The 15,194-nt window shown below is 31.0% G+C and overlaps 1 protein-coding gene across 1 annotated transcript; it reads left to right on the top strand.

The window, feature by feature from the left end:
* Nucleotides 1–9,204: 9,204 nt before the first annotated feature.
* LOC123200539 (NADH--cytochrome b5 reductase 1) lies at nucleotides 9,205–14,147 on the top strand. Its single transcript, XM_044615752.1, has 9 exons — nucleotides 9,205–9,582; nucleotides 10,534–10,675; nucleotides 10,915–11,005; nucleotides 11,145–11,222; nucleotides 12,263–12,343; nucleotides 12,458–12,547; nucleotides 12,889–12,954; nucleotides 13,484–13,570; nucleotides 13,808–14,147. Exons 1-9 carry the CDS (start codon nucleotides 9,468–9,470, stop codon nucleotides 13,898–13,900), a joined length of 843 nt encoding a protein of 280 aa, XP_044471687.1. The 5' UTR covers nucleotides 9,205–9,467; the 3' UTR covers nucleotides 13,901–14,147.
* The last annotated feature ends 1,047 nt before the right edge of the window (nucleotides 14,148–15,194 follow it).

Genomic DNA, 15,194 nt, shown 5'->3' with positions numbered 1-15,194 from the left:
TGTGGAATTTTTAACTCATTCAACCTTCTATACACTCAAAATTCGTGTTCTCTTTTCATCTCAGGTCTGTCGATGAGCACCTAATAGGAGTAGAAATGGGCACTCTTCCAATGATTTTAATTGAGATACTAATGGAAATAACCATTTTTTCAAGGGGTTATAAAAAAATAACTATAGTTTCCACATTTTTGATACGGAAATGCCTTGAAAGTATAATAAGATTATGAATTATTGTAGACAATAATTAATAAGTGTTTTTATTTATATTGACATTATAATTTTTTGTGATTTATCGTTAGTAATTAATATACGTAATTTAAAATTTTATATCAGATAAGTTACGTTAGTAATAATTAAAATTTGAAAAGATTCGAGTTAATCTATTATAAGTATTGTGAGAGGATTGGCTGAAATTTGCAAAAAATTAAATGAGACATAAGGTATTTGTCACATTATTTGGTTTGATAATTAAAATATTTATGTTTACATAGTTGTCAATAGTTCGAGTATAGTATAAAAATAATACAAAATAGTAACATTTACTTTTGTGTCGTTTCATCTCTTTTTTTTAATTATTATTTATATACAAGATTTTTACAAGAAAACGTATATTTGAAACTCTTGAAATTTAGGATCTTAATTCGTAAATTAAATTTTGAATGGGAGAGAGTTATGATAATACATAACATCTTGTTTATGAGAAAAGTTAATATCTACTTAGTTGGACTTTATAAATACTTTAAAGTACATTTTAGGTACCAAAACCATACTTAGATACCAATTTGTAACACCCCTTCCAAAAGTATTACCTTCCAAAGAAAAGTGTCACTAAATTGCCTATTTTGAGTATGCATTTAAGTTAAAACAAGTAATAAATTCATTATATAGTTTAATAAAATCATATTTATTAAATCCTATAAAATTACTAAAATACCCTTGTCTGAACAATAACAAGAAGTGTTAAAAAGGTGCCCAAACATGAAAAAATAATATATATAGTCAAAAACATTAATGAAAATCTGAATTAAACAAAAGTTGATAAGATTATATTACCTTCACTACTATATACCTACGAACCACCACTTATCTTGTAGTCAACACAATCACCTATACCTACACATATGAAAGTAGGGAAGCGAGTGGTGAAACACTCAATAAGTAGGAAACTAAATTGATGATTTTTACTAAAACCCTAAATTGCCCTTAACTAGACCCATGTTAACTCTGTCATCTAGACTCAGCATTCAACTCCTCTATAGATGATGATGGGTCCTATGAACTATTTATGTACTCATATTGTACTCTAGGGATTGTCTAGGTTGTATGTCATAACTTTTAAGTGGAACTATATCCCTTTCAGTCACTATGAAACCATTCCCTCGAATCCTTATCTAGCATGAACATATTCAACTTGATAAAAGCATTTGAGTTCGAAAAACTGTACTAAAACTATATACTAGGCCAATCAATCTAGACTAAATACAGAGATTTGACACATTGGCTATGTGAGTTATCTCTCTGTTTCACTACACCAATTGCATCTTAATTAGGCTCTATTATAAGCATGTACCCTATTGTAAGTCTGATGTCTTACTACGGATGATGTAATGACTATATACTATGGTGTCCCCTCGTAACGATCCTATAATGGTTAGCATGCATGCATCTCAAGCCTTAACTAACTTTGGCTCACTCTCCCCTCCACCTAATAATTGTATCTCACACCATTTTATAGATTAACTCTTACTTACATAGGGTACTACTATATACCCAAGGTCTCTGTATTGTCACTCAAGATGACCTTTAACTTTCTAACCTAGTTCCTTTATTCTTTTCTTTTCTTGCCTTAAATACATGAGTGTTTACCCTTAGGCACACCAAGTCTATCTCTTTAATTTACTTGCACATGACCACCTCTCTGTGGCTTCTTCTCAAGTCTTCTTATTCATCTCTACACGAGCGTGCATCTGGACTAACATGAGTGTGTGCCTCTTCCGATATTTGTTCTACCTTTCTTTTCTATTCTTTTCCCAACCTCACTACTTCTTAAGGGTATTTCAATCATTTCACCTTCCACAGATCATGCACAAGCTACACATGAGAAACTCATATATCATAGTTGATTGCTAACTAGTTAATGGTGTCTAATGTTCATCAGCCCGTCTGAAAATGTAAGCTAAATCATGGGCTTTATACATACGGTCATGTGTCCTATACCACATGAATATGTGTCAAACCCAAAATACTGAAAATGTAAAGCATGGAACCCTAGAATTGGTTCCCATGAACACTGCCTCTTTTCCCGTAATTTACCTAGCCATGTCAATTGGGCCTAGCTAAATGGAGGCTCGGCCCGAAAGAGCCTAACCTGGTACTGTAGCACTATGGGCCTTCTAAGTCGAGTTGTGGGCTTTAATATTAGGCCCATGGGCCAGCCTAGTATTGTTTACAAATTAAAAATAACAAAGGAAAAACAAGGCTTCTACGCAAAAGCCTTTATTGCCTCTACCACAAGTAAAAGCTTGGCTTCTGCTTCTGGCAATTTTTTTTTTTAATTTTTTCTATATAAACCAATCTAAATCTTTTTTATTTTTAATTTAATTTATAAATCTCTCAATCTCAATTCTTTCATTATATTCTCAATCTCATTTTCTCTTATCAACTCTTTTTTGAAAATTATTTGAATTTGTAAATTATAATTTTTTGTGTTTATAATTTCATTTTCATTTCAATTTTATTATTACAAAATATTATAAATGAATTCAAAACTTTGGATGTTGAGGACGATTAGATAAATAGCATGGTATATATATATATTCTATTTATGTTTATAATTATACATTATGAAAATTAATTTATTTATACTATGTTATAAACTTATAATATTTTTATCATGTAACCATGGTATTCCTTTGTCACAAATAAGAGATTATAAATAAAATGTTTAAGGTAATATTCTCGGTTTTAATAATTAAAAAATAATTTGTGTTTAAAAATTTTAATTAAAATTGTTTAAAAATTATTTAAATGGGTTGACTCAATTAAAGCCCGTGGGCTAACCCATTTAAGGCCTGGCTTGACCCGTTGAAGGCCTATGGGCAAACCTAACCTAAGGCCCATTACTATGAAGGCATAAGACCCAACCCTGCCTATAAGCCTAATGGGCTGAATTGGAGTTGGCCCATTGACGTGTCTGATCTTACTAGCGCGATATTAAGCCCAATAAAACAAACTTACTCTCTAACACTCATATGTGCTTACTATCACAAAACGATTACACAAACAACGACACAACATCAATATCCCAAACACAAGTATACCACATAATATTCAGATCATTTGCTCACACTATCATTACCAACAAAATTTCTTCTTTGCTATTCGAAATTGACTATAACAACTAATCATGGCATGATATAAACACACACATTCATCTCACACTTCTAAAGAAATTCATAACAAGATGTAACCCTCAACAACACCATTAAATAAATTAGGATATTATACCTCAATTCCATGATAACCAATTCATATAAAAGCATCAGGTAGGATCATTGTGAATCGTAAAAAGGGATATTAAATCCTACTTACCTTGACTCTACATAATTGGGCACACAAGCAAGCCCTTTTTCCCCTTCTCTTCTAGCCACGACGTCATCGAACACAAGCCACTAAAGGAACTATGCAAAAGTTGGATGATTAGGCTTAAGTCTCTCCCTCTCTTCTTTAAGGTTCGTGCATTTAGGGATGATGAAATCATAATCCTAGAAACGCAACAAAGTGTCATATATAAATTGAAAACGTGTTACATACATATAAGCATGTGCCAATTAAATTTTAATTTCATGTGGATTCATCTTATCTAACTGACATGGCACGAGACATGGGTATGATCTGACTATACACAATAGTGTGTCAATCAGAACCTATATTTTGACTTTCAAACCAAGCTAACCATGCAAAAAAACTATCTTACCTTTGAGATATACTTATGGGTGTTACAATATACATGCATGACCATTAATTAAATTGAGAATTTGCAAAGGTCATGCAACAATTATTAAATTGCTAACTAAGCCACTAATATAAATATATGCATTTTAGTTCATTTCATGCATTAGATGTTCATTTGAGCTAGAATCATTTATCTCTCTAAAAACTCTCTCTCGTCCTTCTCCCTAAGCATTCTACCAAAAAGCTTTTGCTTGGTTTGGCGGGTTTCTTTGGAGGCTTGATAGGTGTGAAGTTATCCTTCATCATTCTACATCAAATACTCAAGCTTGAAGTAGGTATAAATTCTAACTTTCCTCTATGTTTTCGTATCCCATTGATTCTTGCATATATTTTACATACACATGCATTCTCCATCATTTTCTTCACCATATTCTTACATCCAAGTTAGTTGTAACACCAATGTCTTTGGACAATGATATATGTTATCTCATAGAACAGAGGCCTGCTTCGAACATCTGTAAGTGTTATGTGCTAAATGTTTTCACATATCTTAGGTTGGTTAGCTTGGGTCACCTCCATTGTTATAATCGAATAGTAAGCTAACTTGAGAGGCTAATTGATAAATGTGACTAGTAGAGCATGAAGCTTATCTTGTGGCTCAAGAGTGATCTTTGTTAAGGCATATTCAATTACCTTCTCTTATGAGGCTCAAGGGGTATTCAAGTGGTTATGCATTAGTGGCCTCGAGGTTGGGCAGGCTTGGTTGCTTATCCTATTGTCAACTAAGGTTCAAGAGTGTTGGCCTATAATGTAATCCTAAAGAAGATTGGCGTGGTGACTAATGCTTCCAAGTGTTTTTATTCATTCCTTGTCATGGGGTATTTGTCAAGAGGTAACATGTTCAGGGTATGAAGGGCACTAAGGAGAATTTAGGTTCATTTGATCATTAATTAGTAGTTCTTGTCATCGTTGAGAGTAAAAAGTCTATATGTATGATACAAATGTTTTTGTGACCATTTCCCTTTGGAAATATTCCTTTTTGATGAAGTGTATAGTATGCAACCATTGAGCAACATTGGATAGATTGTCTACAAATGGTTTAGACTTAGGAGTCATACTTGCTTGGGCTATGTAGTGTTAGTCTTAAATGTGAACTGACAATGTAAGATGGGAAAAGCATTGATAGAATTGTGATATTGTTTATAAAGACACAAGAAGGCTGATATTGTTCAATGGACGAAAGGATAAACAAAAATTCAATGCAATCGTTGCAAAACAATTTTTAAGAAAACTCAAATGTGAATTTTATTAATAATTGGAATTGATTTATTTAATTAATTTTTTGAATTACAAAGACTTAAACCCTTTATATAGGCTAGTAACTCTTCTAATTAAAATTGAAATTCTAACACTACTAGAATAGAAAACTTCTTAATTTAGGACTATAGTTTAATTAAAATTAGAAATATAAATTAATTCCAAATTCTAAAAAATCAGGACTTTAGAAAATAATATTAATAGACTCTTAATTAAAATTGAATTTTCCTAAATAATAATTCCTAAAAACTCTTTATTTCCTAAATTAAAATAGGACTTTTAAACTTTTTAGGAAAACTAATATTATTAGAAGACTCAATTAACTAAATTAGATTAGAAATTTTTTTTTTTTTAAACCAAACTTTACAAGAAAACTTGATTTAAACCAAATTCCACTCAACTGTGAATTTTTATCTCACGTGTATTAGGTTTCCTACTAGCTCCATATCATCATGCACTCATATGTCATCATGCCACATTGCCAAATAAATTGTCGTATTATGTGCCTCAACATCATCTTGCATTTTGCTTGCTTCTTCATTTTTTTTTTAAATTTTTTCTATCTTATCACCCTCTTACCATGGTCTTTTATTAATCTCCTCTTCATTCTCCTTTTCCGTCAAACCTCCCTGTTACTTTGGTTCTTCATTTGACCTATTTTCTTTTCATGTTTTATCCTTGCTTTTCTTCTATGAGTCAAATGCCTTGATCGCTTATCACTATGTTTTACATAATGGAAAGGCTTTGGATTGCTCTCTAAGTCTTTTGAAGATTGGTTATCTAAAACTTTTTTGTGTCATCTATCATAAGAGATTATCAAGATTTGTAAGAATTATCAAGGTGGAATATGTTTGTTCCCTTCTTTTAGTATCAAACTATTGATGTACTTTCTTGTTGCAATTTATATACGCTATTCTAAGCCTTCCACAAAATATGTTATGGTAGCAGCGAATGGAATCTGAATAAACTTAGGTATGTCTCCTACTATATATTAAAAATTAGATGAAAAAAATGAAGATAAAGAGATGACACAAGATTTTTAACACATTTCCACTCAATGATCCTAATGTCCATGCATACGATATTGTCGCTAATAGAGTTGTATTACAATAGAGATAGCTTAGTGATATGTATTTGCTTTATTTTTGTTGTTCATGTGTCTTTTTGTGTCCCTTTCTATCTCTCTTGTATGCATGTATATATAGGAATTTTTGGAGGGAAAAACATATTCAAATTTTCCAAGATTAGATTTCTTATTCTCTTGGGATTGCAATGGACATATTCTTAATTTAATTGAAAAATTAAAAAGAATGTTACACATTATTGGCATCTCAATTTGGAAGATAGTTAATATCTTCTTGTTGGATAAGTGTTATGAGAATATCTTATAGAATCTTTTAGATTTTTTTTTTTTAGGAGTACGATTATTACCACAATTTGAAGAGATTTCTCTTTTCTTTGTAGATAAAATCTTCTGGATTGATTCTTTTTTTTTTTATAGGAGCACAATTATTGTCACAATTTGAAGAGATTTCTCTTTTCCTTATAGAGTACTAAAGAGAAGTTATTTGATTGCTAGTCACTTATTGAAATATTTAAAGTTCATTTGATGGTGCACCTCAAACCATATAACACACCCCTACTTATGTTTATTGCTCAAGCTGAAACCTTGAAGGAGATGAAAGATAAGTACCCTTCATTTAATTATCTTTAACTCCAAATTCATCCTATGAGAGCCCTCCCATCCTTCCAAAGAAAATGATTGTTATTGCTTATCCCATTAGGTCCGAATTAATATTTTTAGCACTATATAGATTTGGAAATATCAAAGTTTGTATGTAAATAATTGCCAATTAAATTATCTTCCTAATATCTAAATTTTATTTTAAAAAAATAATATATTGAATTTATACAATATAAAATGGAAAATGGAGATAGTTTGGTTTATGTAAATTTTTGTTATCTATCACTATTATAAAATTTTTAACCTACTCTATTGGGAAGATTTAGATTAAGAGATTTGACATTAAATAGGTGGATTAGGAATATTTGTATAATTGTATTGAGTGAAAAAAGTAAAATCGAGTGAGAAAGTCAAATTTCTCACACGATTTTAGTAAGAAAAAGCTAGGTTGTCACATTGAAAATACCATCAAGGAAGGAGAAGGTGTTGACAAAATGGTTGATGATGTGTAAGAGTAAATCATTAGGAAAAACAATCACCAAAAAAAAAAAACATTCTATAAAGTGTAACTATAATGTTCTAAAGATTTGAAAGGACAATTATTATTGGTGAAATAATAAAAACCTAGAAAAGAGGGAAAAAAATAAGTTTTTAAAATTAAGCTTAGAACAAAATTGTTAATTTTCAAAACTAAGTAGAAGAGGGGGATAAATTTTTATTTTATTTTATTTTATTTTTTAATATTACTGACTAAATAACGTTTTTACTCTTTATATAAAACAAAAAATCTTAACAGAATTGAATAATGGGTGAGTATTTGGATATTCAAAGATTATCAAATATTACTTTAGAAATAAACTAAACCTTGAGTGAGAATAAGTTTTTTAGCCTATTAAAAAATAACAATAAGGTGGCTTTTGATAGATTTTGAAGTTTGAAACGTAAGCTACATGGTGTTAAATGTTATTAACTTAAACTTGAGGGAGCTTGTGAGCGTCTCTTTTTGTGGGCCACTTGCGCCACTAGTAATTTGAAACCACGTGCGGGACCTCTGTACCAATGCGCCTGGCTGTTTGTTGTTTTGAATTATTTGTTAAATAATATTTAAATAATAATAATAATTATTTTATTATTAAAAAAAAAAGAAAATCAGGTAAACATTTTCAATGTACAGTTTTCAAGTATCAGAATTATTAACTCTTTTGGGAAAATTAAATTCATAAAAATAAATTATCCAATAAATCTTTACAAGAACCAATATGAATTAACATAATTATTTGATTGAGTGAGAAAAAGATTTGCCTAAATGTCCATCACTCAATAAAAATTTATTTTTATCTAAACAATGAATTTTTTTTTTTAGAAATTCTCGTTGGTAGGAGTTCTAAAGGAGATGAAAGAGACGGTTAAAACATAATGATATATTAGAGGCTCTTTGTCATTAACGGTGATATCAAATTTAATGTCAAAGGATTGAAAACTAAACCTTAGAGGAGAAACGTTATTTCTTAAAACTTGGTTTAAAGAAAAAAATTTTAGTTTTTAGATTTAAGGAGAGAAAAGAGAGATTAAATTTTAGTTTATTTTACTTTGGATGGAAATAAGTCCATAGGCCAAAATTAAACCTTAAAAATGGACCATAAAGGCGTTGACTTTTTAATATGATAATAGCAATTTGTATCATCAATTTCAATTTTGAAAAAGTCATCCATCAAATATTTTCAATAAGTAGCAGGGAATTAAAAAAGTGATTTTATTAAAAAAATATTAATTAAGGATACTTCTAGATTTATTTTAATAATTAGGCAATTAGTGAAATGCATATATACACATATTTTATGAACACAAAATAGATATAAAAATTATATGTGATTATATAATTAAATAATTTTAAATTAAAGATAAAATAATACTCAATTATATAAATACATATTATATATGTATCTATTTTATATACTTAAAATATATATAGAGTATTATTTATAAAACTATAAATAATAAGGTGGTTTTAAATTAAGTAGTATTGTATATATAAATAATAAATATAATTTTATATTTAAATAATATTATATTATCATATAATTAAATTATTTTAAATTTTAAAATAAAATATTTTTTGAATTTTATTATTTTAAATTAAATATAAAATATAATACCATTGGTTAAACAGGGGCGTTTATACTGAAGTCTGTGTGCTATATCTTCGTAAAATTAACAGGAATTATTGTAGTTTAACCTATTTTATGGTGTTTGGTGCACCAGATACCTCAATTTGTCTTTCAACATTGTCTCACCAAACCATTTCAATTTTCTGATTTCCCATTATTACCAACCATCACTATAAAAACGTAAGAAATAGAATATTCAACAAACCAACCACCATTTCCTCGTCTACCCATCAATTGCTTCTTGCTTCCTGTTTTTGTTTTCATATATCACCTTTTTGCTTTGGAAACATCACTCTAAACCCAATAAATCTTACTCACTTCTGTGGTTTTCCAAAACGTGTACCATGGACATGGAGTTTTTGCAGTCTTTAGATATTCAGCTCCTTGTGGGTGGAGCTGTGGCTCTTGTCGCCATTATTGTTGGTGCTGCCTTCTTGTTTTCCTCCAAGAAGCCCAAAGGTTTCACCTTTCTCTCATTATGCTTCTTTTAACGGTTTAAAGTTTTGATCTTTTTAGTTAAAATATGTTTCTGGTTGGTGGGGTTTTTTTTTCGGTTAGTCTTGAGTGTAGTTATGTTTAAGTTCTAAGAAATGTGAATGCATTTAGTATGTGTCAACTTTGGATTTGCTTATGATTTCTGTTTGATGAGTGTTTTAGTAAAAGAATGTTTACCGAACTTAATATCCTTACTTGTGCTTCTGTAAGTTTAATCACAAATTTGAGATCCTTCTCTCATTTATTCGTCTCGTATGTATAGGATTGTTGATTGAATTTCTTGTTTTTATTAAAATGTTATGTTATTAGATGTATGCTCCTAATTTCTTGTAATTTGGTTATTGCATAGTGCAAATTTGGTTCATTTGGGATCTGAAAATAAAACTACGACAGTTTTATTCAAGTTACCTGCTTTTTGCATGTCCTATCAAAGGATGACTAAAGTTTCTCTTAATCACTGATAATTCAAATATTAATCAACCTTAATTGAAAATTGACTTTTAGCTCAACTAAGACCTAAATCATGAAATCTTTGAAAAAGGCATGTAAGATTAGTCTGTCTACAGAATGGGTTACACTTTGTTTCAATCACTAATTAATTAAAAAAGCTAAAATGGGTCATGAACAAACAAACTTGGTGAAATCTACAAGAACTGAGAATGAATAGGAAATCATCAAGCACAGCAGCTCAGTTCGAATATATGGCTAAGGTTTATATACTAGACGCATTCCAAGGGTAGCTGTTTTGGACTCAGTTGTACCTCAATTATTCTGCTAAGCTTTTGTTCCTGCCTTGTATTAATTCTGTTTGAATTCCCTATAATCTTGTAGCATGGTGATATCAAAATTCTTTCTGTATGTTTTGCAAATTTTTTCTTTGTTGTTATCTATCTAACCATTGGTCTGCCATTACAGGGTGTTTGGATCCTGAGAATTTCAAGGAGTTTAAGCTTGTTAATCGCAAACAGCTGAGCCATAATGTGGCAAAATTTACATTTGCACTTCCTACACCGACTTCAGTTTTGGGTCTCCCAATTGGACAGCATATTAGCTGCAGGTTGGTTGATCTTCTGTATCCCACTCTGTGAAATGGGCCAAAGTCTCATGTGAATTGTTGTTATTGATTGGAGTCTTGTATAATTTCTTTTCTTAATCTGAAGGTTGTTATAAATTTCAATTACCATATGGTTTGTGAATGATATAAGTAGATAGAATGAAAGATTGGTTTATTAACTTAGGTTTTAGCTGTAATTGTTTAGTATTTTTTCCATTCATACTGATAACTTTCTTGAACAGGGGCAAAGATGGTCAAGGTGAAGAGGTTATAAAACCATATACCCCAACCACCTTGGATTCTGATGTTGGTCATTTTGAATTAGTTATTAAGGTGTGCCTCTTGAAAATTTTCATTTGGTTGTCTTTACAATATTAGTCTATCTAAGTATTAGTTTTATCTTTTACTTTTTGTTTTTTAATTTTATCCTTTCTCATAATTGGCTTTCTTTCTGGATTTTGCTTCTATGTAGATGTACCCACAAGGTAGGATGTCACACCATTTCCGTGAGATGCGTGTTGGTGATTATCTTGCTGTGAAGGGACCCAAGGTACATATTCTTCTTGTATAGTAGTTTAGATAATTTCTTTTTGCTACATGCTTGGTATTGAATCCCTATTACAACCCCTTATTTTAAGGCTGTTACACTTGAGATGAAATAGGTGTTGAAAATATTTTTATTGGATTCATCAATAAAATATTTCTATCAAAGCATTTACACTAAACATGATGTGACACAGCAGGTGAACGACATTAGGATAGGGGTTAAACAGAAATAAGATAAGGTCCTAATTTAAGGAAAATTTCTTACATCATGAAATCGCAAGTTCATTGCCACCGTGATCCAGCCTTAAATTAATGCCATCTCAGGAAAACATCATAGTGGATTTTGTAAACAAGTTTTCTTATGTTGCGAATATATCAAGAGTCATTGACTACAGAAAATTTTCTTCCTATTAAATGTATGCATAGTTTCTTTTTGTTTATAGTCTTATCATCTTACTGAATTATGACAAAATAAAATTAATTCGTTGACCGCAACTGGTAAATCAGAGCGCCTTTAAATTTAGTACTGAATTGCATGGTTGAATTGTGAAATATTAATTGATCTCAGGTTTTCCTGGACTTGTTTTTCCCAAGGAACATATATATTTTTTTTAAGCAATGTTATGTGCACTCAATTTTGAGTACACAATTAAATACTCAGATGATGTGTCATCATGAGATTAGGTGATAATGATATATCATCTGGGTACTCAGAGCTGGGTACACATAGTTTGATTGCTTTTTTATATAGTAAGAAGCATCAAATGTTTAAATTTCAAATTCGTATTCCATCTTTTACATATAAAGTCGTCCTATGAAAAAAAAAAAATTATTACTTCATAAAATTGTTTCAACATGACATTCCTGAATCAAATTTGCAATATAATTTTGCAACTTCTGGTCATAATCAGTGGTCTGCTTCCTGGCTAACCTTCATAATGCTAATATGGTATTTCTGTGTATGAACCATACTTGTGTAATTCAGACAACTTCCACAAAAATCTCTTATTTTGATTTCTGATCCTGAAATATTGCTGTTGCCAGGGTCGATTCAGGTACCAACCTGGCCAAGTTAGAGCATTTGGGATGATAGCAGGAGGTTCTGGCATTACTCCAATGTTCCAAGTAGGCTCCTGAAAGTAAACTTTTACTGTTGTTTACAGAACTTGGCCTGCAATACATTTCAGAACGTGTTGATGCTGATATATACTTAATTTTTTTTCTAATGATTTCATTTAGGTTGCTAGAGCTATACTAGAGAACCCCAAAGATAAAACAAAGGTGCACCTCATTTATGCGAATGTTACATATGAGGACATTCTTTTAAAGGTAATTTATGATCTTGTTTTTCAATTATTCAGCATTGTGCGCCTTGCTTTTGTGAAAATTTCAAGATAACGTATTTGCACCATGTTTGGTCTGTCCTTTATCTGTATGGAAGTGGTTTTACATGCCTGTTTATAGGCAACTTTCATGGTTTTTCATGAGTGCAAACTTTCTCTAGAAGGTGCTACATAATGTGATTATTATCACTACCATAGGTGTAAATTACCAAAGATGAAGTGCTTTAAAACAGATGGTGTGTGAAGGGTAAAAAATGTGATATGTTAATAAATGAATTTTAGTTGATGACAGCGGCTTATGACTACCATATAAAAATGTATTTGCAGGAAGAATTGGATGGACTTGCTGCTCAGTACCCTGGTCGCTTCAAAATATATTTTGTGTTGAATCAGGTCAGTTGCCTCTCTTTCTTGACACTACCTGACATGAATATATCCAGTATTGATGACACATATTTATGTTTGTTAGTGTACTAATTCAATGATGCAGAACACTAAATTTGTCTGGCAGGATCTTAAATTTGTCTCTATATCTTTAGATCCTTAAGGTTACAGTTTTAATGTAACAACAATGCAAGAGACATTGACAAGTGGTAAGAGGTGAAAATTGTTTATTAGTAAAGTGGGTTGGTGCTTAAATAATTGAAGAGTTTAGGAATATAAAATGCCACTTTGGTTGATCGTTTATTTGATTGACTTGGTCATACAAATTGTTAATAAGATGACATTTCTGATGATATGAAGCTTACTTCTGAAGACTTGAATTTTATTATACTTTCTTAGATGCATATGCATGTTAGGGAAATAGTTAAATGCTCAAACTTGTGAACCTAACAAAGTTTTGATATTTTAAAAGTCTTCTATTTGATGGCCTTATTATTAGTTAAAAACTGCCATTTCTGATAATTGTTTACTTCCTCAGCCACCTGAATCTTGGGATGGAGGTGTTGGCTTTGTTTCAAGGGAAATGATTCAAACCCATTGCCCTGCTCCAGCAGCTGATATTCAGGTAAATCTTTGAACTATTTTCATCATGTTTCGTTTTTATGTTTTGTCAACTCATTAGCAAATTTCTCTGTTTGGATTTACACTTTTGAAACTCTTTGACACTTTTTTTGTGTTGGTAGTTATCAGAACTCGTTTAAACACATACATTGTTACTTATACTTGACTGATTAAGAATTGAAGAGATCTTAAGGGGAAAAAAGTTGAGTATAAGCTGTAACTTGCGTTGTGGGTTGTACAGATCCTTAGGTGTGGTCCACCACCCATGAACAAAGCCATGGCTAGTCACCTTGAAGCTCTTGGATATGCACCAGAGATGCAGTTCCAGTTCTAAGCCTTCGGAAAATTGTTGAATTCTTCATCTGGAAAGATATGAGTCGTGTGGCACTTGACACTAAAACACCTTCTCCCCTATAGTTTTTTCAACAAAGCCAAAATAACTGTTAAACATTGAACAGGGAGCAATTTTTGTTATTTATCTTTATTTTACATTTGAAAGGATTCTATTTCCAATGTACCCAGAATGCGGAAAACAATCACTTTGTCAAGAAGAAACAGTAGGGGGTGAAAAGTTTGCAAAATCACAATTTACAAGTAGGGGCGTAGGCCAAGCCAAACCTAAGTCGGGTAATATTGAGTTGAGCTTAAGTTGTTTTGGTTCAACTTTCAAGTCAAGCTCAAGTTTGAGGATAGCTGTGTTATATATATATATATGAAAGCTATGTGGTTAGAATATTAGGGATTTAAAAAGAAAAAAATTAAATTGAGTTCAAGTCAATTAATCATTTAAACATTTAAGCTCGAATTGGGGTTGAGACTTCACCAGCTTGACCAATTTGAACTCTGAGTTTCTTCTCAAGTAATTAAGTTGAGTTTTGAGTTAGACTAGATTACATCCCCTGTCACTAGTATGAGAAATAATGACACTACAAAATGTTTGACTTGCCAAAGAAAGGCAGCCGAATATCTCTCCTTGGCGTTTGTTTGTTCGACATAATGTACCCAAAGCCTCGAGTCAAAACCTCATTCACTATAAAATCACTCACCGTACGAGTGAACTGAATAAAATTTGCCAGAATTTCATTGCTTGACTTCCACAATTATTAATTAATTAAATTCAACCCAGCGATAATCATCACATTTACTCAAACAAATTTGAAGTTTTGAGTCTCATAAAAATTAAACATGACTTGATGAGAAATGTTCAAACACACATTCTATAAACACTAGTAATTTCATTGTAAATAATAGAACAAAACCTTGTTTTGCAAATGAACTGTGATGTCAACAACTTGTTTCTTCTCTCAAGGACTCTTTTTAAATCTCTTGTTCCCATGGCTTTGTTCTTTTAAACTCTACTTGTATCCAAGGCTTTGTGGTAATTCAGTTTGATTAACTTATAGGCTACAACAGTTATGGTTGGGCTTTTAAAGTGATAGGATAGTGACTGACAAGATTGCTTAACCCACATTTGGTATACTATAATATCATATAAAATCATTTGTAAATAGTACTAAAGTATAAAAATGACCCTAATAAAGCCAAACTTATGCCTAAGCAAGGTTTTGTGGTGATTCCACTTGATTTGTTTTGTTTATTGGGTGTAGTAGTTATTGTCAGGCTTTTCA

Source organism: Mangifera indica, chromosome 2, assembly GCF_011075055.1.
Source record: "Mangifera indica cultivar Alphonso chromosome 2, CATAS_Mindica_2.1, whole genome shotgun sequence".
Taxonomy (NCBI): domain Eukaryota; kingdom Viridiplantae; phylum Streptophyta; class Magnoliopsida; order Sapindales; family Anacardiaceae; genus Mangifera; species Mangifera indica.
This window is presented reverse-complemented; position numbering and strand designations above follow the sequence as displayed.